This window comes from Somniosus microcephalus, unplaced genomic scaffold (assembly GCF_052327205.1).
Source record: "Somniosus microcephalus isolate GS21.2 unplaced genomic scaffold, FLI_Smic_1.0 unresolved_chr2, whole genome shotgun sequence".
NCBI classification, from domain to species: Eukaryota; Metazoa; Chordata; class Chondrichthyes; order Squaliformes; family Somniosidae; genus Somniosus; species Somniosus microcephalus.
In genome coordinates this window covers 70,270,540-70,297,937 of record NW_028225180.1, presented here as the reverse complement: position 1 = coordinate 70,297,937, position 27,398 = coordinate 70,270,540, and the positions used below count along the sequence as shown (strand labels likewise).

The 27,398-nt window shown below is 49.3% G+C and overlaps 1 protein-coding gene across 2 annotated transcripts in view; it reads right to left on the bottom strand.

Moving 5' to 3' along the window:
• Window positions 1–27,398, bottom strand: part of LOC147092798 (NACHT, LRR and PYD domains-containing protein 3-like) — a 110,590-nt gene that overhangs the window by 5,431 nt on the left and 77,761 nt on the right. For both annotated transcript variants that reach the window (XM_085976048.1, XM_085976049.1), the window contains exons 8-9: window positions 8,257–9,994; window positions 270–356 (exon numbers count right to left, since the gene is read on the bottom strand). In XM_085976048.1, the coding sequence (XP_085832174.1) occupies window positions 270–356; window positions 8,257–9,994 (1,825 nt within the window). The remainder of the gene's footprint in view (window positions 1–269; window positions 357–8,256; window positions 9,995–27,398) is intronic.

The window sequence follows — 27,398 nt, the reverse complement described above, 5'->3', positions numbered from 1 at the left end:
ATTCAAAACAGAAGTTGATAGATTTCTGATTGTAAGGGCATCAAGGGATATGGTGATAGGACCGGTGAATGGAATTGAGGCAGAAGATCAGCCATGATCTCATTGAATGACGGAGCAGGCTCGCAGGGCCGAATGGCCTACTCCTGCTCCTATTTCTTCTGTTCTAAAATCCCTAGTGTTTATTAATAAGACTATTACTGATACTGATAATAATGTTCAGTGTCAGACATCCAGTTATTATAAACACAATCTGAGAGTCTGGTGCTTACCGCAGTTTCTGTATTACACAGTCCGGGTTCCTCAGAGCCGCAGACACTAGCTTCACTCCTGAATCTCCCAGGTTATTCTGATTTAGTCTAAACACAAAAAGAGAAACAAACTGAATCAAAGCCCGGATCTGATATATTTTTATCTCTCGGATATTACAGCAATCACTGAAAGTACTTCAGGACATTAATCACCTGGTTTCCCCCCGCGATTTCCCTACCTTTGTGGGTCAGGTGCGGCCGGGGTTGGTGGCGAGGGGGTTGGGGTGGCTCGCAGCCTCGCTCTGGAGAATTGGAGGAAGCTGGTTTGATGATGTCATTCGATGATGCGCACATTGAGTTTGAGCATTGTGATGTCAGTGTTCTACAGTGTTGAGGTGCTGCAAACACTGACAACCTCTGCACAGAGGAGCACGGCTGCACCCAGTCCCTCCCATAACTCCCTCCATATGGAGGGAGTCACAGCACGCATGGAGGTCCTCTTCACTTCCAATGGGCGAAAGAGACCAACACAGCCTGCTTGCACATTGCACAGTGGGGCTCAAGCAGGGATGTCGTCAGGACCAGGTTGCAGTGGCGCAAACCTTTCATTGATCTCAGTGGATCACAAAACGTTACTGCAAAGCCTCCCGCAACCTCATCCTGCTGTGCCCCATCGCTCTGCTTACCCTACCCTACTCCTGCACATTCTTACTCACACCAACTTACCTTCCACCTCCACCAATCCCTCTCTGTCTATATTATCACATCCCCATCTCACTAGCCACCCCTCACGCTCACCCTCATCCTAGTCCAATCATACCAACTAACAACACACAAGGGTAGGCAATTATGTGTTTTAGCCAATGTTCACATGAAGTTTCTGTTAATGTGGTGTCAAACATTGAAATCTTTATTTTCAACACTTTCTGTTCTTCGACAGATTTGTGTGCACCTTTGAAAGTGGCTTAGTGAGAAATAACGGTATCCCCCCGAAATGCTGATGAGTGTGATAGGAATGGTTTGGGCATTGTAGGGAGGCTTTATATTGTTGGTGCGTGCTGGTGCCAACCTGGCGCATCATGTGGCATCCAGCGTCAGGTGAAGAAAATCTGGCCATGGTGAGGCCATCTCATGCATCACGGTCAGCAATGTCTTCGGGTGTTGATGCCCTCTGTGCTGTGCAGCATCAGGAATTGCAGAAAAGGTTGTTGTTGTTGTTGGTGCTGCAGGTGTTGGGACAGATCGTGGTGGGACTCTGAGGACCAAGATGAGACAGTATAAACCATACCCATGGTAGTGTAATAGATGGCAGGTGAATTGAGTTGACAGAAGCAGTCTGTTAATGGTGAGAGAGGTTGTTCCATTGAGGTGACACTGGATAGAGAGTTTGCTGCAAACACTTGCAACCTGCATAAAACTCAATCTGTCTTACAAATGCATTAAGCAACAGCTTCTGAGCTTGGAAGGTGAACAGCTGTGAGACGGGAGCTTTTATAGCACAGTTCCAGCTGTAATGTAATGAAATGATTCCATGGCCATTCAACTCACGCCCTGCTTACCTGACATGATCCCCGAGCAGCGTGACCCCGTGGGCGACCTGGCAAACTCTGAAGTTGAGCTAAAATAGTTGTTAATCCTTTGCTAACAAAAGTCATAATGACCTGAATTGCTGCATGTCGGGTCTGCTCAGCGCTGACAGACCCGACATTTGGGAAAGGTGCGTGGCGGCGGGTTGACAGCGGGGTCCCGACCCACTGGGGAAAAATCAAGTTTCCTACCCGACCGGCCACGAAGCGTGCCTGCTGAAACCCGCAAAATTCCCCCTTATTGCTGTCACTTGGAATGAATCTCATTCTGTCCAACTGCCCATATATTCAGGGACTGTCCGTAACAGTATTTCTTAAATAAAGTTCTGTCTGTGTGACACTTCTAAATGTCCCTCAGTCCGGTCTCATTCCCTGATGATCAGAATTACCTTCCTGGAGCTCAGTGACCGGCCCCGTCATGTTTGGAGAAACTTGTCTCATTTCTGCTGCTCCTTTAATCCTGGATTTTATGGGAATGGGTTGATTTTCCCAGAATTAAATGATAAAGCGGTGATTCCCTGTACTTTATACTCTGTGCATTATATTAATCTGTATAATATCTCGGGTGAGTTATATTGTGAAATGCTAACTGCTGCTGTAAAATCCGTTCCCCAGGATTTTATATAACAAGGAGAGTTTATCCTGCAATAAAAACAGAAAATGCTGGAAATGCCCAGCAGGTCAGGCAGCATCTATAGAGAGAGAAACAGAGTTAATGTTTCAGGTCAAGGACCCTTCGTCAGAACTGAAACAAGTTACAGATGTAACAGATTTTTAAGCCAGTGTAGGTGCAGGGAAAGGCGTGGCGGGGTGGGGCGGAGGAAAGAACAAAAGGGAAGGTCTGTGATAGGGTGGAAGACAGGAGAGGTTAAAAGACAAAAGGGATGATGGTGCAAGCAAAAGGAGATGGTAATGGGACAAGTGAAGAAACAAAAGATGAATCTAGATGAGGTGTGAATGGCAATGGCAGAATCATCAACAGCTGTCATGTGAGAGAGAAAAAGGGAAACGGAAAAACAATAATGAAAAAAATATAATAGGGGTCGAGCTTATAGTCTGAATTTGTTGAGCTCGATGTGGAGTCCCGAAGGCTGTAAAGTGCCTAATTGAAAGGTGAGGTGCGGTTCCTCGATCTTATGTTGTACTTTGTTGGAAGAGGGCAAGAGGCTGAGAACGGAGAGATCAGAGTGGGAGTGGAGCAGAGAATTAAAGTGATAGGTGACCAGAAGCTCGGGGTCATCAGTTACGTTCTGAGTGGAGGTGTTCCGCACAGCGGTCACCCAATCCGCGTTTTGTCTCCCCAATGTAGAGGAGACCGCATGGTGAGCAGTGAATACAGTATACTACATTGCAAGAAGTACAAGTAAAAACTATTTTACCTGGAAGGAGTGTTTGGGGCCCTGGACAGTGGGAAGTGAAGAGGTAAAAGGAAAAGTGTTGCATCTCCTGTGCTTGCATGGGAAGGTGCCATGGGAAGGGGAAGGGGTGTTGGGGGTGATTGAGGGGTGGATCAGGGTGTCGTGGAGGGAGCGCTCCCTTTGGAATGGTGAAAGGGGAGGTGAGGGGAAGATGTGTTTGGTGGTGGGATCAGGCTGGATGTGGCGGAAATGGCGGAGGATGATCCGTTGAATGTGGAGGTTGGTGGGGTGAAAGGTGAGGACAAGGGAAACCATATCGAGGTTCCGGGAGGGAGGGGAAGGGGTGAGAGCAGAAGTGCGGGAAATACAATGGATACAGTCAAGAGCCGTGTCAACCACGGTAGAGGGGAATCCTCGGTTGAGGAAAAAGGAAGACATGTCGGAAGCACTAGTATGGAACGTGGCATTGTCAGAGCAGATGCAGCAGAGACAGAAAAACTGGGTGAATGGACCAGCGTCCTTACAGGAAGCGAGATGGGAGGAAGTGCATTCCAGGTTAGCTGTGGGAGTCAGAGGGCTTATAGTGAATGTTTGTCAATAGCTGCAATAGAGTTTATTCTGTCCCGTTACATGTTTTAAATGTCACTATGCTCCTACTTTATAGGGGCGGGGAGTCTCTCACTTTATTCCCAATAAACTGGCTCTACATTTATTTCAGTTGTAACTGGCCCAACAGTTTTTGGGGAATTTTCAGAAGTTCCCTCCCCGAGCGGGGCCTCACACAGGGGGCGGATTATGGGGAATCCCGGATTCACTGCCCCTGGTTTAACCAGGAGCTGCCTGTTGTGTGTGAGGCCCCACCGCTGGCCGATGTGTGTCTGTACTCCGGGGCTAATACCACACAACATGTTAGATTGGAACCTTTTTACCGACAGATTTAAGATCCTGAATATCAATCTTTACACAATGTTCAGGACTCTGTATAGTTGTAAACATTTACAGCAGAAAGAATTCCCGATTCCCCAATATTCCCAATCCAGGAAACTTCCCTCTGGACAAGAAACACCCTGCACGATATTGGAGTAAATATCGAACTGTTAATGATTTAATCTCGGGTTTCTCTCCTGTTTCCAGTTGAAATGGTGGATGTGGAAAATATTTTAAGTTAATTTTATCTTTACTGCTGGATTATATTTGATTTTTACATTCCGCTGTCCATCCTTATTAAATATGATTTATTGTAATTAAATTATCAGACTCTCAGTGACCTGTAGTTTCAACGCAAGGGGCAGGAGGTTTAGAGGGGATTTGAGGAAAAACTATTTCAACCAGAGAGTTGCACAGCACAGAAAGAGGCCCTTCGGCCCATTGTGTCTGCGCCGGCCATCAAGCCCTGTCTATTCTAATCCCATTTTCCAGCACTTGGTCCGTAGCCTTGTATGCTATGGCATTTCAAGTGCTCATCTAAATGCTTCTTTAATGTTGTGAGGGTTCCTGCCTCTACCACACTTTCAGGAGTGAGTTCCAGATTCCAACCACCCTCTGGGTGAAAAAGATTTTCCTCAAATCCCCTCTAAACCTCCTGCCCCTTACGTTGAAACTATGCCCACTGGTTATTGACCCCTCTGCTAAGGGGAAAAGTTCCTTTCTATCTACCCTATCTATGCCCTTCATAATGTTGTACACCTCAATCAGGTCCCCCTCAGCCTTCTCTGCTCTAAGGAAAACAACCCCAGCCTGTCCAGTCTCTCTTCATAGCTGAAGCACTCCAATCCAGGTAACATCCTGGTGAATCTCCTCTGCACCCACTCTAATGCAATCACATCCCTCCTATAGTGTGGCGACCAGAACTGCACACAGTATTCCAGCTGTGGCCTAACCAGCGTTTTGTACAGCTCCATCATAACCTCCCTACTCTTATATTCTATGCCTTGACTAATGAAGGCAAGTATCCCATATGCCTTCTTAACCACGTTATCTACCTGTCCTGCTGCCTTCAGGGATCTATGTACATGCACACCAAGGTCCCTCTGATCCTCTGTCCTTCCTAGGGTCCTACCATTCATTGTGTATTCCCTTGCCTTGTTAGTCCTCCCAAAATGCATCACCTCACACTTTTCAGGGTTAAATTCCATTTGCCACTGTTTTGCCCATCTGACCAACCCATCTATATCGTCCTGTTGCCTGAGGCTTCCCTCCTCGCTATTTACCACTCCACCAGTTTCCGTGTCATCTGCAAACTTACTGATCATACCTCCTATATTCATATCTAAATCATTAATATACAATACAAACAGCAAGGGACCCAGCACCAATCCCTGCAGTGTACCACTGGACACAGGCTTCCAGTCACAAAAATAACCTTCGACCATCGCCCTCTGCCTCCTGCCACTAAGCCAATTTTGGATCCAATGTGCCAAATTGCCCTGGATCCCATGGGCTCTTACCTTCTTGACCAGTCTCCCATGCGGGACTTTGTCAAAAGCCTTACTGAAGTCCATTTAGACTACATCAACTGCACTACCCTCAACCACACACCTAGACACCTCCTCGAAAAATTCAATCAAATTGTTTAGACATGATCACCCCCCGACAAAGCCATGATGACTATCCTTGATTAATCCTTGCCTCTCCAAGTGGAGACTAATTCTGTGCCTCAAATTTTTTACAATAATCTCCCTACCACTGATGCTAGGCTCACTGGCTTGTAATTCCTTTGTTTATCACTACTACCCTTTTTTCAATAATGGTACTACGTTAGCTGTCCTCCAGTCCTCTGGCACCTCCCCTGTGGCCAGAGAGGATCTGGAAATTTGTGTCAGAGCCCCTGCAATCTCCTCCCTTGCCTCACATCTTATCTGGGCCTGGGGCTTTATCCACTTTTAAGTCCGGTAAAACCGCTATTACTTCCTCCCTCTCGATGCTAATTTGCTCAAATATATCACAATCCCCCTGCCTGATTTTTATGCCTACATCGTCCTTCTCCATAGTGAACACAGCTGCAAAATATTCATTTAAAACCTCACCTACATCTTCCGGCTCTACACACAGCTTGCCACTTTGGTCCCTAATGGGCCCTACTCTTTCCCTGGTTATCCTCTTGCCCTTAATATACTTATAAAACACCTTGGGATTTTCCTGTATTTTGCCCGCCAGTGTTTTTTCATGCCCCCTCTTCGCTCTCCTAATTTATATTTTTTAAGTGCCCCCCTGCACTTTCTATACTCCTCTCGGACTTCCACTGTTTTTAGTCCTTTGTAATTGCCAAAGGCCTCCCTTCTTTTCCTAATCCATTCTTGTATATCCCTTGACATCCAGGGTTCCCTGGACTTGTTCGTCCCATCCTCGACCTTTACGGGAACATGTTGGCGTTGTACTCTCTCTATTTCCTTTCTGAAAGACTCCCACTGCTTTAATGTGGATCTTCCTGCAAGTAGCTGATCCCAGTCCGCTTTGGCCAGATCCTACTTTATCATATTAAAATCAGCCTTCCTCCAATTCAGAACCTTTATTTCCAGTCCATCTTTGTCCTTTTCCATGACAACCTTAAATCTCACCGAATTATGTTCACCATCACCAAAATGTTCACCTACTGACACTTCTACCACTTGCCCGGCTACATTCCCTAGAATTAGGCCCAGTACCGCCCCCTCTCTTATAGGACTTTCTACATGCTGGCTCAAAAAGCTCTTCTGGAAGCACTTTAAGAATTCCGCCCCCTCTAAGCCTTTCACACTCTGCCTATCCCAGTTAAAATTGGGGAAGTTAAAATCCCCTACTTTATTACCCTGTTATTTCTACACTTCTCTAAGATTTGCCTACATATCTGTTCTTCTATCTCCCCCTGACTGTTTGGGGGCCTATAGTACACTCCCAGCAAAGTGCTTGCCCCCTTTTTGTTTTTAAGTTCTAATCATATGGCCTCATTAGCGGAACCTGCTAAGATATCATCCCTCCTTATAGCAGTAATTGACTCCTTGATTAATATTGCGACACCCCTCCTATTTTGCACCCCCCTCTGTCTCGCCTGAAGATTCTATACCCCGGAATATTGAGCTGCCAGTCCTGCCCCTCTCTCAACCATGTCTCTGTGATAGCAACAATATCATACTCCCATGTGTTCATCAACAACTTCAATTCATCTGCCTTACTCGTAAGACTCCTTGCATTAAAATAAATGCCATCCAGCCTTGCCATACTCCCTTGTGCAGTTACATATTTGCTCTGCCTTCCAGGCTGACTTGTTTTTTTCCTCTATATTTGGCTGTCCATCACTGCCTATTATAGCTCCATTCCGTATCCCATTCCCCTGCCACGTTAGTTTAAACCCCCCCAACAGCACTAGTAAACCTCTCCACAAGGATGTTGGTCCCGTTCCGGTTCAGGTGCAAACCGTCCGACTTGTACAGGTCCCACCTTCCCCAGAAACAGATCCAGTGATGCAGGAAACTAAAGCCCTCCCTCCTGCACCAAATCTTTAGCCACGCATTCATCTGCTCTATCCTCCTATGCCTATTCTTACTAGCACGTGGCACCGGGAGTAATCCAGAGATTACAACCTTTGAGGTCCTGCTTTTTAATCTGCTACCTAGCTCCCTAAATTCTTGATGCAGGACCTCATCCCTCTTTCTACCTATGTCGTTGGTACCAATGTGAACCACGACCTCTGACTTTTCGCCCTCCCCCTTCAGAATGCCCTGCAGCCGTTCAGTGACATCCTTGACCCTGGCACCAGGGAGGCAACATACCATCCTGGAGTCACGTCTGCGGCTACAGAAACGCCTATTGAGTCTCCTACCACTATTGCCCTTCCAATCTTACTCCTCCCCCTTGTGCTGCTGAGGATAAAGACTGTAAAATCCCTACTTGTTCACAAGGATCCATTTTAGATTCTCCAGTCCTTAGGGAATTTCTAACCGATCCTCTTATTATTGGTCATATTTGTGTTGAATCTGCTTCTCTCTGGTTTAACTGAACTGTTTATTTCCCTTCATTACGGAACAACAACACAATCTGTGACTGTTCTACAATTCACCCGACAGTTAGAGACAAATAAACAGTTACCTCAATACCCGGCATTTGTGCAGTACGGGTGCCAGCCGCTGGAGTCCTTCACACTGAATGGAGCAGTCCTCTAGATCGAGGTGTTTAACTGTATCACAGAGTCCAATGACATGAGACAGGACCGCACAGTCAATCGGGGTCAATGCCAGTTCACTAAATGCGAGTGATTTCACAGATCCCACTGTGGTCCAAGCCAGTGCTTTATTCTGAGACTCAAACAGGTAGTGGAATGTGTTCAGGAGGTTCCTTTTACCAGTTTCACTCTCTGTGTCTCCAATCTGTCCTTCAATCTTCTCCTTCACCCAGTCAATCACTCGGCAGGTGGTTTGATGACAAAATCGATCCAGAAACTCCTCCAGGGGCCGAGCTGACTGTGGAGAGGAGAGACCAGCAACAAAACGGAGAAATATCTCAAATCGCCCATCTTCCTTGCTGTGGGCTTCTCTGAGGAGTTTCAGGATGTCCCCAGGATCTGGAGTCAGGAATTGTGCGAGTGCAGCTACAAACTCTTGGATGGTGAGGTGCGGGAATGTGTACACCACGCTCTGGGCAGAATTATCTCTCTCCAAAAGTTCCATCATGAACCCAGACAGGAACTGGGAAGGTTGTAGATTGTACTTGATCAAATCTCCATTTCTAAACACAATCTTCTTCTCGGAGACTCCTGTGAAGGCCATCTCACCGAGCTTCAGTAACACATCACGGGGGCTTTCAATCTCTCGGCCATGGTTTTTCAGAATGTTGTAAATATAGTAGGAATATAGTTGGGTGATGGTCTTGGGAAGTCGCTGCTGTTCCCTGTCTCTTTGTGTAAAGAAGGGGCCCAGTGAGAGCCCGAGGATCCAGCAGTAGGAAGGGTTGTAGCACATGGTGTACAGGATCTCGTTCTCCTCCACGTGTTTGAAAACAGCTGCTGCCACTGTCTGATCTTCAAAAAACTTGTTGAAATATTCCTTCCGCTCTTCACCAACAAATCCAAGGATTTCAGCCCAGACACTGATCTCAGCCTTTTCCAATAAATGTAATGCAGTGGGGCGGCTGGTCACTAGCACTGAACATCCTGGGAGCAGCTTGTGCTGTATTAAACTGTACACAATGTCAGACACTTCACACCAGTCTTCGGGATCTGTGCACATGTGCTGAGGTTCTGTATTTCTCCGATTGTCAGCAAAATCGATCCTGTCCTTGAATTCATCCAAACCATCGAATATAAACAGCAATCCCTCTGGGTTCTTCCAGAGCTCTCCCAGAATATTCCCAAAGTAAGGATACACATCAAGTATCAGATTCCTCAGGTTTATTCTACAGTTAAAAGCGTTCAAATCGCGGAACTTGAAGCTGAAAACAAATTGAAAGTGTGGGTATATTTTCCCAGTGGCCCAGTCGTGAACAATCTTTTGTACCATTGTTGTTTTTCCAATCCCCGGGACTCCGCTCACTGCTCCTGAACTCCCAGATTTGGATTTTCTCCAGGAAAAACTGCTCTGGAACAATTGATCAGTTCGGATTTTTTCCAGCTCTCTCCGGAGATGTTTCTCTCTCCACTCTTCATGGTCTCGGCCTCTTGCCAGCAGTTCATGTTCTACAAGAGTCCGATCTCGAACAGTAGAAATGACCGTTAGCTCAACGTATCGATCAACCAGCTGGAAAATCTTAACCTTCTCCTGTATTAGGATAGTGTTCACTCTCAGTGTTTCAGTTTGAACCCGGAGTGTTTCCTTGTGTTTCTGTTGAAGATCTTCAATTAGAACAGACAGAAAGTGGTTTCAATGTTAGTTATATTGTCAAAGAAAGCTCCGATATACTGCTCAGCTTTTCAGTAAAATGTAACAAGAACTATTTCGAAATTTCAATCGTAGACAGTTAGAAAATCAAAACAGTTCATGTGAATCTTGGTTCACAGGAAATTTCTGAGAGCAGTTTCAAATCTACATGGGACACTAATAGTTAGTTAATTTGGCGAGCTGGGTGAAGGTGAAGTGTTCCCTCTGATGGTGAATACTATCTGTCGCACAATGTACTGCAGACATCTCATTACAAATCCACCGGTGATTCTGGTTATATGGCTGCAGTGGTTATAATGGAAAAATGATTTAACCTCCAACCGAGCAGAGCTGGGTTTTTGTACAAATAGCAAATCCGGAATTGGGCAGCACTGAGAGGGGGACAGGCTCACAATGTATTGATTGGGCAACGCTAAGAGAGGGACAGACTCTCAATGTGCTGATTGGGCAGCACAGAGAGGGACAGGCTCACAATGTACTGATTGGGCAGCACAGAGAGGGACAGGCTCACAATGTACTGATTGGGCAGCACAGAGAGGGACAGGCTCACAATGTACTGATTGGGCAGCACTGAGAGGGGGACAGGCTCACAATGTACTGATTGGGCAGCACTGAGAGGGGGACAGGCTCACAATGTACTGATTGGGCAGCACAGAGAGGGACAGGCTCACAATGTACTGATTGACCAGCACTGAGAAAGGGACAGACTCACAATGTGCTGATTGGGCAGCACAGAGAGGGACAGGCTCACAATGTGCTGATTGGGCAGCACAGAGAGGGACAGGCTCACAATGTACTGATTGACCAGCACTGAGAGAGGGACAGGCTCACAATGTACTGATGTTCCCCAATTATTTGATCAGCTCTTAGGTGAGCTCGTGGGAAATTCTATACATTTCCGGTTAACATGTCACAGGGAAATGTTAATGTTATTGTGAAGGTAAAAAGGGGATAACAACAACAACAACAACTTGAATTGACATAGCCCCTTTAACGTAGTAATAACATCCCGAGAGACTCAGCAGGAGCGTAATCAGATAAAATGAAACACCGAGCCAAATAAAGAGATATTAGAACGGGGGACTAAAAGCCTGGTCAAAGAGGTAGAATTTTAAGTGAAAGGCAATAAGTAGAGGTGGATAGGGTTGGAGGGGGAATTCCAGAGTTCAGGGCCGAGGCTGCTGAGAACACAGCCGCCAATAGTGGAGAGGTGAAAATCAGGATGCACAAAGTTCAAAATTGAGGAGTGCAGAGATCTCGGAGGGTTGTGGGCCTGCAGAGTTAGGGATGGCTGAGGTCATGGAGGAATGGGAGATAAGGACGATAATTTCAAAATCAAGACTTTGCCAGACAGGGAGCCAAAGTAGGTCAGCGGTGATGGGTGACCGGGTCTTGGTGCGAGTTCCGATAGGTGCAGCAGAGTTCGGGATAAGCTCAAATGTACAGAGGATGGAACGTGGTTGGTTTCCCCGTTCTACCCCCATTGGAATAATTGAGACTGGAGATAACAAAGGCACAGATGAGGATTTCAGCATTAGATGGGCTGAGGCAGGGGCACAGACAGCGAATGTTAGAGGTGGAAGTAGGTGGTCTTGTTGCTGGAGAGTGTATGGGAGCAAAAGGCCAGCTCAGGATCTAATAGGTTGCATTGGTTGCAAACATTCTGGTTCAGCCTCACACAGTTGCCAGGGAGAGGGATGGAGTTGGTGGCCAGGGAATGGAGTTTGTGGCTTTGGTCTGTCCAATAATTAATAGGAGGAAGTGTTTGCTCAGCTAATACTGGATGTCGGACAAGCTGCTTGATGCATCAGAGACAGTGCAGGGCCTGAGAGAGATGGTGGTAGAGCGGAGTCTCTTCAGTGGAATCTGACATGTTTTCGGATGGTGTCGCCAAGGGGCAGAATGTACATCATAAATAGGAGGGGGTCAAGGATATATCCTTGGGGATACCACAGATAACAGTGCGGGAGCAGGTAGAGGAGAAAGTGCAGGAGATTCGATTCTCTTTCTACGATTGAATGAATCATAGTCATAGAGTCATAAGGGCACAGTAGGAGGCCATTCGGCACATGGAGTCCATACCAGCTTTCTGCAGAGCAATCGAGTCAGTCCCATTCCCCCGCTCTAACCCCGTAGCCCTGCAAGTTTATTTCCTCCAAGTGCCTATCCAGTCTCCCGTTGAAAACATTGAGTGTCTCCGCTTCTACCACTTCCATTGGCAGCGAGTTCAAGTTCCTCACCACTCGCTGCGTAAAAACATTGTTCCTCACATCCCCCCTGTATCTCTTGCACAAAAACTTAAATCTGTGACCCTCGTCCTTGTACCATCAACTAGTGGGAACAGCCTTTCCCCATCTAGCCTATCCAAACCCGTCATAATCTTGTACACCTCTATCAAATCACCACTCAACCTTATTTGCTCTATTGAAAACAAATCCAGCTTCTCCAACCTGTTCTTGTAGCTAAGATTCCCCCATCCCCGGAACCATTCTGGTAAATCTCCTCCGCACCCTCTCAAGGGCCTTCATATCCTTCCTAAAGTGTGGTGACCAGAACTGGACGTAATACTCCAGTTGTGGCCTAACCAGCGCTTTATAAATGTTCAGCATAACTTCACTACTTATGTAATCAATACCTCTATTTATGAAGTCCTAGATCCCATATGCTTTGCTAACCACTGTCTCAATATGCCCTGCCACCTTAACGGACCTATGCACATTAAGTCCCAGGGCACTCTGTCCCTGCACACTGTGCCATCATGTGTATATTGCCTCTCCCTTTCCTTCTGCTAAAATGCATCATCTTACACTTCTCTGTTTTAAACTCTATCTGCCACTTGTCTGCCCAGTCTGCTAGCCTTTCTATATCCTGTTGCCATCAATTGGTATAATCCTCACTATTTCCCACACCCCTAAGTTTGGTGCCATCGGCAAATTCAGAAATGCTACTTTTTATTCCAATATCCAGCTCATATATATCAGTGGCCCCAACACTGATCCTTTGGGAACACCACTGGCTAACATCCTCCAGTCTGAAAAACAGCCAGTTACCACAACTCCCTGTTTTCTGTCCTGAAGCCAATTTCTTATCCAAGCTGCCACTGACCCACCTATTCCATGAGCCTCAATTTTGTTAACCAGCCTTTTATGTGGTACTTTGTCAAACGCCTTCCTAAAATCCATGTACACAACATCCATTGCATTCCTTTCACCAATCCTCCCTGTTACTTCATCAAATAATTCAATTAGATTAGTGAAACACGATCTGCCTTTTACAAATCCGTGTTGGCTCTCCTTAATTAGCTTAAACCTCTCCAAGTCCCAGTCAGTTTTTTCCTTGATTATTGTTTCTAAAACTTTACCCACCACTGATGTTAAACTGACCGGCTGTAGTTACTAGGATTGTCCTTACACCTTTCTTGAACAATGGTATCACATTTGCCACTTTCCAATCCTCAGGCACCTCCCCCGCATCTAGGAAGGATTGGAAAATTATGGCAAGCACTTCCGCTATCTCCTCCCCCAATTCCCTCAGCAATCTGGGATGCAAGCCATCTGGACCAGGTGACTTATCCACTCTAAGCAAACAGCCTTTCTAGTACACCCTGTCTATCAATTTTCACTCCTTCCATTGCTTCTAACATTTCCACTGCTACTGATATTTTGTCAGCATTCACCTCCTTAGTAAACACCGATACACAGTACTCATTGAGTATTCTAGACTTGCCCTGCGCCTCTGAGCATATAACACCTTCTTAGTCACTAATAGGCCCTACCCTGCCTCTTACTACCCACTTATTGTTTACATGACTGTAAGAAATAGCTATTAGATTCAAAGATGGGTTTTAATTCTTAGACCAGGGACTGACAACAGGCAAGCGGAAAAAGATAGCATAAATGCCAGCAAGGTCGAATATCAAGCATCAAAAGACAAATAGAAATGATATGGACATATAATTGTCATTATAGTTGTAGTATTATTTTGTGTTATAATGACGGTGCTGAAAGCATGCTGTAGGGCAGCTGTGTCCCGAATAGTGCCGGTTGCTACAGTTGATATAATCAATATTGAGCCAGAAACCGAACAGTTAATGTGGGATAATGAACTGATAGCGATAGTAACATACATGTAAAGTTCTTTAGTCATTTGCACAGACTACCACGCCTAGCACAACAAGATAGACAGAGGGGAAAGACGAACTTAGGTACTAAGTTTAAGCCATCAGTATAGGAGTAATCCCGGGGATGGTAAAAGTGGAAGAGAAGTTGGTATCCCTAGCCAAAGTTTAAATTTGGTGCGGGACCAACAGGAGGGATTGAAAGGGTTAAAAGCAAATCCTCTCAGTGTTTAAAATGCAGGGCAAACAAATTAAAGAGAGAGGGGTCATGTGCGAGATCACTAAGAGCTGAGGAGAAGCCAGGTGACGATAAAATGTCTGCCCAGCTCAAGGACTTTATACAATGGAGCCTTACAAGAATAAGATCAGGCATAGCCACCAAGCTACACACAGCTAGTGCTGAAGTGTGAGAAAGATTTAATAAAATATCAGCTAAACTTAAAGTAGTAACATAAAGAAACAAAATGGCTTGCGTAGATTATTAAAGAAACCTCAGCCTAGCAACTATGGTCTGGCAGCCTGTAGAACCAGACATCATAATCCAGGTGGCAGAGATAAGAAACAGAACAGAACGGGCTCAGTTACAAACGAGTTGTTGATACTGTAACCTATGACCTGCAGCCCAGTGTTGCAGACCAAGAAGGGTCACGAGGGCCTAACGGCCAGAATCATTGCAGGGGAGGATTAATTAGCTATTGTATTGAAGGGGTTAAATTGAACCCTCTCAGAATTCGGACAGCCGAGGTGACCACTAATTAAGTGATGCCAGCAAAATTAAAATCAGAACAAAGGAGTGGGGTCATGTGAAAGTGAATAAGAAATATCACAATAAAAATTGACTTACGTAAAAAGGCAAAACTAAACAAAGAACAGTGGGACAAGACAGAATATGTGCGTTTTGCGTAAGCGATAAGGAGTATGCTGCTTTAGCTAAAAATTGTAGACACAGCAGAATATAGGGGTCATGGGAAATTTGACCTGTGACCAAAGGCATAGTAAGATGGAACTAACCTTGACTAATACTGAAAAGAATCCATATGTGATCAGTTGATTATTGTAATACAATGTGATTGGATGAAAATAGAATAAAAAGCTGTACCAACCAAGAGAGAACGAGAAGGTGCTCACACAGACCACGGGGTCTAAGGCGCTTCTCCCAGAGCTCTGATAATAAACTGCATCTTTTTACTTTTACATGGTTTAGATGTAAATTTATTTTCACCACAACAATGACGGTGTGGCAAAGCCACCAAGAGACTCTTGCAGTAATGTATATAATTGCCTTTAACAGGGGCTTGTTACCTTTAAGTGTTTGCTCTGTTTAAACAGCGCGGGTTCGGTAAAAAGGCGTTCCAGCGCGAAGACGTCATCACGTAGGTCACGTGACGTTCCCAACGGCGGGAAACGCGATGACGTCAGAGGGGAGAGGCGTTCCCCCTCAGTCCTCGTGGAACCAGTGTGGTAAACCACTTTTATCGTTCACTATCATTACACTATAGTTATCACTGTTATATTGTTATCACTGTTCTCACTGTTGTATCACTATACGAGGTCGCCTCTTGTCACACTGTTATACCTGGGCTGACCATCACTGACTCCGCCCATGGCTCCACCTACCTGCCCAGGTATAAAGGTAGTCGACTGGCTGGTATTCCTCCTTGCTGGATCCGATCACCCATGAGGGCGGGCTCTGTTATTTAGTCAATAAAAACCTATAGTTACTTTCCTAACTCGTCGCTTTTCATTGGACGAATTGATAGGTATATCAATTTTATTGACTAAATTTTAAGATGTCTCATCCAGACGCCCCGCCACAACAGCCACAGCAGCCTTCAGACGCCGAGCCGCAACAATCACAACAGCCGGCTTGGCTGCGAGCCCTCAGACCACCGTACCTGGATCTAAATCCACGGGCAGCGAACGCAGCCCTCGACTTCGATCACTGGCTGGGCTGCTTTGAAGCCTACCTGGAAGAGTCCAACGTGCCTCAGAGATCCAAGCTAAGAGTTCTGAACGCCCAACTGAGCCCTAAAGTATTCGCGCTCATCCGGGACCTTAAAACATACGAGGACGCCATCAACCGGCTGAAAAGACAGTACCAAACCCCGGTAAACCCCATGTATACCAGGCACCTCCTAAGGTCCCGCCCGCAACTGCCAGGGGAGCCGGTGGAGGAATTTTTACGGGTGCTACAAGCACTCGGCAGAGACTGTAACTTTAAAGCAGTAACGGCGGCAGAAAATACGGAAGACAACGTCCGCGATGCCTTCGTGAAAGGCCTACGGTCCGACTACTCACGGCAGCGATTACTGGAAGCAAAGGACCTCGACCTGGACAAAGCTGCAGCCCTCGCTCTCTCCCTGGAGGTGGCCCATCGGGACCAGGAGGCGTTCTCCAGGTACTGTTCGCGACCCTGGGACTCGGGCCCGACCCTTACCGCAATACCCTTCACCGCGCCGCCCCCGGGACCTACCTCAGCGTCGGCGTCCCGGACCCGATCGGGACCGCCACCCCCGGTACCGGCTCCGACATCGGACCCCCGCGGCTGCTTTTTCTGCGGCCAGGAGAAACACCCGAGGTCGCGCTGCCCAGCTAGGAACTCCACCTGCTCAACCTGCAGGAAGAAAGGCCACCTTGCTAAGGCCTGCAGAAGTGGATCTTCAGAGGCCAGCAGTGCCTCATGCGAACTGTGGGGGCGGCCATCTTCCTTCAAGGCAACAGAGGCCAGCATCCCCACACGTGAGTCTTGGGGGCGGCCATCTTTGATCAAGGCAACCGACCCCAATAGTGCCTCATGTGAGTTATGGGGGCAGCCATTTTGTCCAACCTCGTGGGAGAGGCCATTTTACCCACCACGCTCGACTGCCACCGTGCCTCCAGGCCCGACGACCGCCTCACCCGCAGACGACAACGACTCGCTCAGCTACACACTAGCCTCCGTCACTCTGGATCAAGCCCGCCCGCATCACCTGTCCAAGTCGATGATGGACATCAAAGTAAACGGCCACGCCACGACCTGCCTGTTCGACAGCGGAAGCACGGAGAGCTTCATCCACCCAGACACGGTGAGCCACTACACCCTCCCCGTCCTGCCAACGCGCAACCGAATCTCGATGGCATCAAGGTCCCACGCCACGGACATCAGCGGCTACTGTGTTGTGACCCTGTCGGTTAAGGGTACGGAGTATAAAAATTTTAAACTCCTCGTCCTCCCCCAGCTCTGCGCTGCCGTCCTACTAGGGCTGGACTTCCAATCCCACCTCCAAAGTGTCACCCTAGCATACGGTGGACCCCTCCCCCCACTCACAGTCGACAACCAGCGGATGTTAAACCGCCCACCGCGTAACACCTGCAGCCTATCCACCCTCAAGGTCCCGCCACCTTCCCTGTTCGCTAACCTAACCCCCGACTGCAAACCCGTCGCTACCAAGAGCAGGCGGAACAGCGCCGGGGACAGGGCCTTCATTAGCTATGAGGTGCGGCGCCTCCTGAAAGAGGGCATCATCGAGGGGAGCAGCAGCCCCTGGCGTGCCCAGGTCGTGGTCGTTAAGACCGGCGATAAAAATCGCTTGATCATCGACTACAGCCAGACCATAAACAGGTACACCCAGCTGGACGCATACCCCCTTCCCCGCATATCTGACATGGTCAATCAGATTGCACAATACCGAGTATTCTCGACCATCGACCTTAAGTCGGCCTACCACCAACTCCCTATCAGCCCGGAGGACCGCCAGTATACCGCCTTCGAGGCGAACGGGCGCCTCTACCACTTCCTTAGGGTCCCCTTCGGTGTCACCAACGGGGTGTCGGTCTTCCAAAGGGAGATGGACCGGATGGTCGACCAGAACGGACTGCAGGCCACGTTCCCTTATCTAGATAACGTCACCATCTGCGGCTGCGACCGGCAGGACCATGATGTGAATCTGGAGAAATTCCTCCGTACGGCCCAACGGCTGAACCTCACCTACAATAAGGAGAAATGTGTGTTTAACACCTCACGCCTTGCTATCCTCGGCTGTGTAGTAGAGAACGGAGTCATCGGCGCCGACCCCGAAAGAATGCGCCCCCTCATGGAGCTACCCCTCCCCCACTGTCCTAAGGCACTTAAGAGAACCCTGGGACTCTTCGCCTACTATGCCCAATGGGTGCCCAATTATGCGGACAAAGCCAGACCCCTCATGAAGTCCACATCCTTCCCCCTCACGGAGGAGGCGTGCGCGGCCTTCTCCCTCATTAAGGGAGACATAGCCAAGGCCACAATGTACGCAGTGGATGAGTCCATCCCCTTCCAAGTGGAGAGCGATGCATCCGACTTCGCCCTAGCCGCTACCCTTAACCAGGAGGGGAGGCCGGTGGCCTTCTTCTCAAGGACCCTACAGGGCCCTGAGATCCGACACTCGTCGGTCGAGAAGGAAGCCCAGGCGATCGTGGAGGCGGTACGACGCTGGAGGCATTACCTGGCAGGCAAACGATTTACCCTCCTCACCGACCAGCGTTCGGTCGCTTTCATGTTTAATAACAAGCTGAGGGGCAAAATCAAGAATGACAAGATCTTGAGGTGGAGAATCGAGCTATCCACCTACGATTATGAGATCTTGTACCGGCCAGGTAAGCTGAACGAACACCCGATGCTCTTTCACGAATTACATGCGCCAGCGCGCATATTGATAGACTTCAGACCCTCCACAACGACCTCTGCCACCCCGGGGTCACCAGACTTTACCATTTCATTAAGGCCCGCAACCTGACCTACTCCATCGAGGTCAGGACCATGACCAGGAACTGCCAGACCTGTGCCGAGTGCAAACCGCACTTCTATAGGCCGGACAAAGCAAGCCTGATCAAGGCCACCCGCCCCTTCGAGCGCCTGAGCATCGACTTTAAGGGGCCCCTACCGTCATCCGACCGTAATGTGTACTTCCTCAACATCGTTGATGAGTACTCCCGTTTCCCCTTTGCCTTCCCCTGCCCAGACATGACCAGTACCATGGTCATTAAATGCCTGAACGAACTCTTCGCCTTGTTCGGGTTCCCGAACTATATACATAGTGACCGGGGCTCCTCCTTCATGAGCGAGGAACTCCGCCAGTTCCTACTAGCGAGAGGTATTGCAGCAAGCAGGACCACCAGCTACAACCCCCGAGGGAATGGCCAGGTGGAAAGAGAGAACGCGACTGTCTGGAAGGCCGTCATCTTAGCCTTAAAGTCTAAGGGCCTCCCAAACTCCCGCTGGCAGGAAGTCCTCCCGACAGCGCTGCATTCCATCCGGTCACTACTTTGCACTGCCGTTAACGCCACCCCCCATGAACGAATGTTTGTTTTCCCCAGGAAGTCGACTACGGGAACCACTCTACCAACCTGGCTGACCTCTCCGGGGCCCGTCCTGCTGCGAAAGCACGTGAGGGCCCATAAAACGGACCCCCTGGTCGAGATGGTGAACCTCCTGCACGCCAACCCCCAGTACGCCTACGTGGCTTACCCAGACGGGCGGGAGGATACTGTCTCCTTACGAGACCTCGCACCCTCGGGCACTCCGGAGACACCACCCCCCCAATTCCAGCCCAGGTAGACGGCATGCCGGAACCCCACGAGCCTTCGCCGACCACGCAGACACCAGCATTAACACCGGATAATGCAACACCGCCGCTGCGACAATCGGAGAGGCTTACGAGGCCTCCGGGCAGACTGACATACCAGAACTGGTAGTACACTTCACCCCGCCGGACTCAAATCTAAAGAAGGGGTGAATGTGGTAAACCACTTTTATCGTTCACTATCGTTACACTATAGTTATCACTGTTATATTGTTATCACTGTTCTCACTGTTGTATCACTATACGAGGTCGCCTCTTGTCACACTGTTATACCTGGGCTGACCATCACTGACTCCGCCCATGGCTCCACCTACCTGCCCAGGTATAAAGGTAGTCGACTGGCTGGTATTCCTCCTTGCTGGATCCGATCACCCATGAGGGTGGGCTCTGTTATTTAGTCAATAAAAACCTATAGTTACTTTCCTAACTCGTCGCTTTTCATTGGACGAATTGATAGGTATATCAACCAGTTGGTGTACAGACCTGTATAGAGTTTCTCCTGCGTTTTTGTTTGTAATTAAACCACATTTGGTTAACTGCTAGTTTCAGTCTCAGTACTTTCATTAGGAGTTCAAGCGCTCCTACATTGGTGACCCCTAATCCTCGCGGACGTTCTTCGAGGCGGAAATGGAACGCAGGGCTATGTTGGAAGCCAACGCAGTGGCTTTGAAGCTCCCCCAATTTTGTGAACAACAGGCGGCCTCCTGGTTCGTACAAGCGGAGGCGCAGTTCGAGCTCCGCAACGTCGTGCAGGATCAGACCCGTTATCTTTACATGGTCTCCGCACTCGACAGCGTCGAGGATCATCAGCCTACTGGAGGACCCCCCGGCCACCGACAAGTATGTCACCATTAAGGCACAGCTAATGCAGGTATTCGGCCTTACGAAGGCAGAGCGCGCACGGCGCCTACTCACGCTGCCCAGGTTAGGAGACTCCAAACCTTCGGAGTTGATGAGCCAGATGCTCACACTCCTGGGGTCTGAACCGCAATGTTTCCTGTTCCGCGAACTGTTCCTCAGTCAATTGCCCGAACAGGTGCAGGCGGCCCTCACCAGATCGGACGTCGGGGATTGCATAGCGCTCGCTGAAGAAGTGGATACAATATACACGGTCCGACAAAAATACTGCGCCGTCATGAGTTGCCCCGCCCCAAAGGGCCCTGCCTTGATGCCTCCAACAACCGGTTTCTGTTATTACCACGCTCGGTTTGGCGTGAAGGCCAGAAGCTGCCGTCCGCCTTGCAGTTTCGTGCCCAAAACACCGAACAAGCAACTGCGCGTCAAGAACACCGACTGCGGGGCGTGCCCCGCGGCCACGGTGGCAATCAGCGATTCCGGGAAACTACTTTATTTAACCGACTCCATCTCGGGCCGTCGTTTTTTGTGCGACACAGGGGCGCAGTGCAGCATCCTTCCCGCGTCAGTCCTCCTCCTTTGGTCCGGCAGGCGTGGTTCTCCCCTCCAAGCTGCCAACAGGGGTGCGATTCGTACTTGCGGGACACGGCGGGTCCAGGTCTGTTTCAGTGGCCAACCCTTTACATGGCACTTCGTCACCGCCAAAATTTCACAGGCACTCCTAGGCGCCAACTTTTTATGCGCCAACGGCCTGTTGGTTGATTTAAAAAATCGTTGGCTCGTTCACACCGCCACGTTCGACTGCATTCCCTGTGCGCATGGCACGGTCGCACCGCACTCGGTCTCCTGCGCTCGGCCACCCCCCCCGACGTTTTCTCCTGCCTCCTCGGGGACTTTCCAGAGCTGACTAAGCCCACCTTCTCGGCTTCGACTGCCAAACATAGGGTGGAGCACCATATAATGATGACGAGCTCTCCCGTCTACAACAGGTCACGGCCACTAGAGCCCAGCAAGCTCACGGCGGCTAAAGCGGAGTGCGCCGCCATGGAAAAGTTGGGGTTTATTCGCCAGTCCTCGCCTCTCCACATCGCCACTAAGCCCGGGGGTGGATGGCGGCACTGCAGCGACTACCGCCGCCTCAATGATGTCACGACCCCCGACCGGTACCCCATACCGCACATACAGGATTTCTCCGCACAATTGGCGGGGAATTCGATCTTCTCCAAGGTCGACCTCGTCCGTGGGTACCGGTGCATCCCCAGGACGTCCAAAAGACAGCAGTCATCACCCCTTTTGGCCTGTTTGCATTCCTCCGCATGCCTTTCGGACTTAAAAACGCGGCGCAGGCATTCCAACGCCTAATGGATTCGGTGCTGCAGGATCTCAAATTTTTGTTCGTCTATCTGGATGACATACTGATCGCCAGCGCCACAAAGGAGGACCATCTCAAGCATCTGCGCATTCTCTGTCGTTGCCTTCAGCAGCTCGGCCTCATTGTCAACCCAGCCAAATGTCAGTTCGGCCTGCAGCAAATCGACTTCTTAGGCCACCGCATCACTTCAGAGGAGGTAATGCCGCTTCGGGCTAAGGTGGAGGTGATCGCCGCATTCCCGCGGCCGCAGTCCGTGAAGGCACTCCAGGAGTTCCTGGGTATGGTGAATGTTTACCATCGTTTTGTTCCCAGGGCTGCACAGCTCATGCGGCTGCTCTACAAGGCCCTCAGAGGGAAGCCGGGAAAGGAGCCCGTAGTTTGGACGCCGGAAATGGACCGCGCTTTCGGGGACACGAAGACCACCCTCGCGAATGCGACAATGTTGGCACACCCCCTGCCAGGGGCCACCATCGCTCTCACGACTGACGCGTCGGACTACGCCATAGGGGCCGTCCAAGAGCAATGGGTCGACGGCATGTGGCAACCACTGGCGTTTTTTAGCCGCCAGCTGCGACGGCACGAACGCCAGTACAATACCTTTGACAGGGAGCTGTTGGCGTTGTTTTTGGCCATTCGCCATTTTCGTTTTCTGCTCGAAGGGCGCCACTTCACTGCGTTTGTCGACCACAAACCGCTGACATTCGCGATGGCCAAGACTGCCGAACCGTGGTCGGCTCGACAGCAGCGACAGCTTACATTTATTTCTGAATTTACCACCGCCATCCGGCACGTGGCCGGCAAGGACAACGTGGTAACGGATTGCCTTTCCCACGCCACCGTCCAAGCCGTGCAGTTGGGGATCGATTATGCGAGAATGGCGGCCGACCAAGCTGCCGACCCGGACACTCAAGCCTTTCGTTCTGACTCTGCCAGCCTTCAACCGAAGGATGTGCCGTTCCATTCGGCGGGCACCACTTTACTCTGTGACGTCTCCTTGGGAGACCCCCCCGTCCGATTCTTCCATCCACCTGGCGTCGGAAAGTTTTCAACGCCATACACGGACTTTTGCATCCTGGTGTGAGGGCATCACAGAAGTTGCTAGCATCCAAATTCGTCTGGAGAGGGATGCGCAAGGACATCCACGACTGGGCGAACACATGTGTGGTTTGTCAACGAGCAAAAGTACAACGACACGTCAGGGCCCCCTTGGCCACCTTCGAGGTACCGGAACGTCGGTTCGACCCCGTCCACGTCAACCTTGTCGGGCCACTCCCGCCATCGCGGGGTTTCACACACCTTCTGACGATGGTAGAGCGCACCACGAGATGGTCAGAGGTGGTTCCCCTGACGTCTACCACCTCTGCGGACGTCGCTCGAGCCTTTATCTCGTCATGGGTAGCACGCTTTGAGGTTCCGATGGATATTTCGTCCAAGCGCGGTCCACAATTCTCATCTGAGCTTTGGAACGCGGTGGCCTCAGCCTTAGGCACCAAACTCCATCACACCACGGCCTACCACCCGCAGGCGAATGGGCGGTGTGAGCGTTTTCATCGTTCATTGAAGGTGTCGCTCAGGGCCAGCCTCCCGGACGCGGCATGGGTCGATAAACTGCCTTGGGTTATGCTGGGGTTGCGCACGGTGCCAAAGGAGGACCTGCAGGCTTCAGCCGCAGAAATGGTTTACGGCCAGCCGCTCCGGGTACCAGGCAAATTCCTGCCGTCCCCTACACAGCCGTGGTCCGCAGCCACTCAGCGGGAAGCCCACCGGGAAGCGGCCCAGTGCTCCTGGCCAGTTCCGACGTTGCAACACGGTTTTCCTGCCTCCCACATTCCAGTGGAGTTGATGAAGGCCAAATTCGTGTTCGTACGTCAAGACGCCCATCGCAGCCCGCTCCAGCCTCCGTATACGGGTCCTTTCCGGGTTTTACAGACAGGGGCTAAGACTTTTTTGGTCGACCTCGGGAGCAGGCCGGACCACATCTCCGTCGATCGCCTCAAGCCTGCACACTTGGACCTTGAACAGCCAGTCGAGCCCGCTCAGCCACCGCGTAGGGGTCAACCGCCGGCTGCTGCCGCACCTGACCAGGCCACTATCCCCTCCAGCTCACCAGCTGCTCAGCGTTTTCCTCTCCGGGAATTTAGGAGTCGTTCAAACAGGCTTGTCCGACCTCCTCTGCAATTGACTTTCCTTATTAAAGACAATTCTGGGGGGGCGTATGTGGCAAAGCCACCAAGAGACTCTTGCAGTAATGTATATAATTGCCATTAACAGGGGCTTGTTACCTTTATGACATCAGCGCCGACCTGTATGGCTGCTGTTTTACGAGCTCCTCCCTAACTGGTATTTTAATGCTTTATTTAATTTATTTATTTGTATTTAATATTGTATTTTAATATATCGTACTGTTAGTTTTTAGTATTCTACTGTTTAGTATTTAGCACTCTAGTTTTAGTATTAGTAATTTAGTTGTTTTTTTTATTATTCTACTGTTTAACCGACCTGTATGGTTTATGAGGGTAGCTGCTGTTTTACGAGCTTGTCCACAACTTTCCACTTTATTTATTATTTTATTGTTATTATTAAACAATTTTGTAAGTACTGTTTCTTCACTTATCCGCTACGACCGTCAATCACTTCTGGACATAAGATCGTCCGGAGATATAGGACCTACCCCCGATTTTTCGAACTGGGATTCTGCTGCTACTACCATCTACCCTCCCACCTGCTTACCTGACTTCATTCCTGTGATCAGGAAGCGACGACGGCGCAAGCGGGGCAGACGAGCAGGTGCATTAGTGAAGCTGAGGCGACGTGAACACCACCCCCCCCTTCCGAGTATTCTCCTGGCGAATGTGCAGTCACTGGGCAATAAGCTGGACGAACTCAGAGGGAGGCTCACCTTCCAGCGAGACATTAAGAACTGCAACGTCTTGATTTTTACTGAGACTTGGCTTGATCCATCGACACCAGCTTCGGCCATTCAACCAGAGAGATTCAACATAGATACATAGATACATAGAAGATAGGAGCAGGAGTAGGCCATTCGGCCCTTCGTGCCTGCTCCGCCATTCGATGAGATCATGGCTGATCCTTTAATTCAGTATCCCGTCCCCGCCTTCTCTCCGTAACCCTTAACCCCTTTTGCCCGTAGAAATATATCTAATTCCCTCTTAAATATATTTAATGAGCTGGCGTACACTGCCCTCTGTGGCAATGAGTTCCACAGGTTCACCACTCTCTGAGTGAAGAAATTCCCCCTCATCTCTGTCCTAAATGGTTTAGCCCTTATCCTTAAATTATGTCCTCTAGTTCTGTTCTCACCTGCCAAGGGAAACATTCCTTCTGCATCCAGTCTGTCTAGACCTGTCAGAATTTTATACACTTCTATGAGGTCCCCTCTCAATCTTCTAAACTCCAGTGTGTACATCCCTAAACTACATAGTCTCTCCTCATAGGTCATTCCCGCCATTCCTGGTATCAGCCTGGTGAATCGCCGCTGCACCCCCTCCATGGCAACATTCACCGGCTAGGCCGAACAAAGGACTCGGGGAAGAATAGAGGGGGTGGAGTATGCTTTATGATCAACAATTCTTGGTGTTCCGACGTGGAACTACTTACATCTTCTTGTTCACCCGATCTTGAACACCTGATGATCAAAGGCCGACCCTTCTACCTCCCTAGAGAGTTCTCATCCGCGATCATTACAGCGGTGTATATTCCACCACAGGCCGACGCAAATAGGGTACTAAACGAGCTGTATGGGATCATTAGCAGGCTTGAAACTTCCCATCCAGAGGCTGCATTCATTGTGGCTGGCGATTTCAACAAAGCCAATCTGAAGAAAGTACTGCCTAAATACCATTAGCATATCACCTGCCCAACGCGAGCCAAGAACACACTAGATCACATTTACACTCCATTCCGGGATGGATACAAGGCCCTCCCCCGCCCTCCCTTTGGCAAATCAGATCACGACTCCATCCTGCTGCTACCCACCTATAGGCAGAAACTGAAACAGAAAAAGCCTGTGATGAGATCTCTACAATGCTGGTCGGATCAACCAGACGCTATGTTACAAGACTGTTTTGATTCCACTGACTGGGATATGTTCCGGAATGCCTCAGACAATGACATCAACACATATACAGATTCAGTCATTAGTTTCATAAACAAGTGCATAGACGATGTTGTTCTGAGGATTGTTGTACGAACATTTCCCAACCAGAAACCATGGGTAAATGGCAATATCCGTGCTATGCTAAAAGCACGGGCCATCGCATTCAACTCTGGGGACATGGATGAGTACAAGAAATCAAGGTACGACCTCAGAAAAACCATCAAAAATACAAAAAGACAATACACAGACAAAGTGGAGTCACACGATCATAGCTCAGATTCGCGAAGGATGTGGAGTGAACTACAATCTATTACGGACTACAAAGGGAAACCCAACTGTGTCATGCCCAGCAATGCCTCTCTCCCGGATGAGCTTAACACTTTTTACGCCCGGTTTGAGGCCAACAACAACTGGCCTGTTACAAGGGCGCCCGCGGCTCAGGACGACCGGGTCTTCTCAATCTCCGTGGCTGACGTGAGCAAGACCTTTAAGAGAGTGAACACCCACAAAGCACCCGGTCCAGATGGAATCCCTGGGCGTGTCCTGAGAGCATGCGCTGACCAGCTGGCAGTCGTGTTTACGGATATATTCAACCGTTCACTGTACCAGTCTGTAGTCCCCACCCGCTTCAAGATGACATCGGTTATTCCAGTCCCCAAAAAAACAAAAGTAACCTGTTTAAACGACTACCGCCCCATAGCACTCACTTCTGTCATCATGAAGCACTTTGAAAGGCTGGTCAAAACCCACATCAACTCGTTACTACCTGACACACTAGACCCACTCCAATTTGCCTACCGCCCAAACAGATCTAGGGATGATGCCATTGCCACTGTACTGCACACTGCCTTATCACACCTGGATAAGAGGAACACCTATGTGAGAATGTTGTTCATTGATTATAGTTCAGCATTCAATACCATTATCCCCTCCAAGCTTGTCAACAAGCTCAGTGAGCTAGGACTTAACACCTCCCTATGCAACTGGATCCTGGACTTCCTGACGGGAAGACCCCAGGTGGTGAAAATAGGCAGAAACACCTCCTCCACACTGATCCTGAACACGGGAGCTCCCCAGGGTTGTGTGCTCAGCCCCCTTCTGTACTCCCTGTTTACTCACGATTGCGTGGCCACGCACAACTTCAACTCCATCATCAAGTTTGCTGATGACACGACCGTTGTAGGCCTGATCACAGATGGCGACGAGACAGGCTACAGGGAGGAGGTAAGAGCCCTAGGAGAATAGTGCAAGTACAACAACCTCTCCCTCAACATCAGCAAAACAAAGGAGATGATCGTGG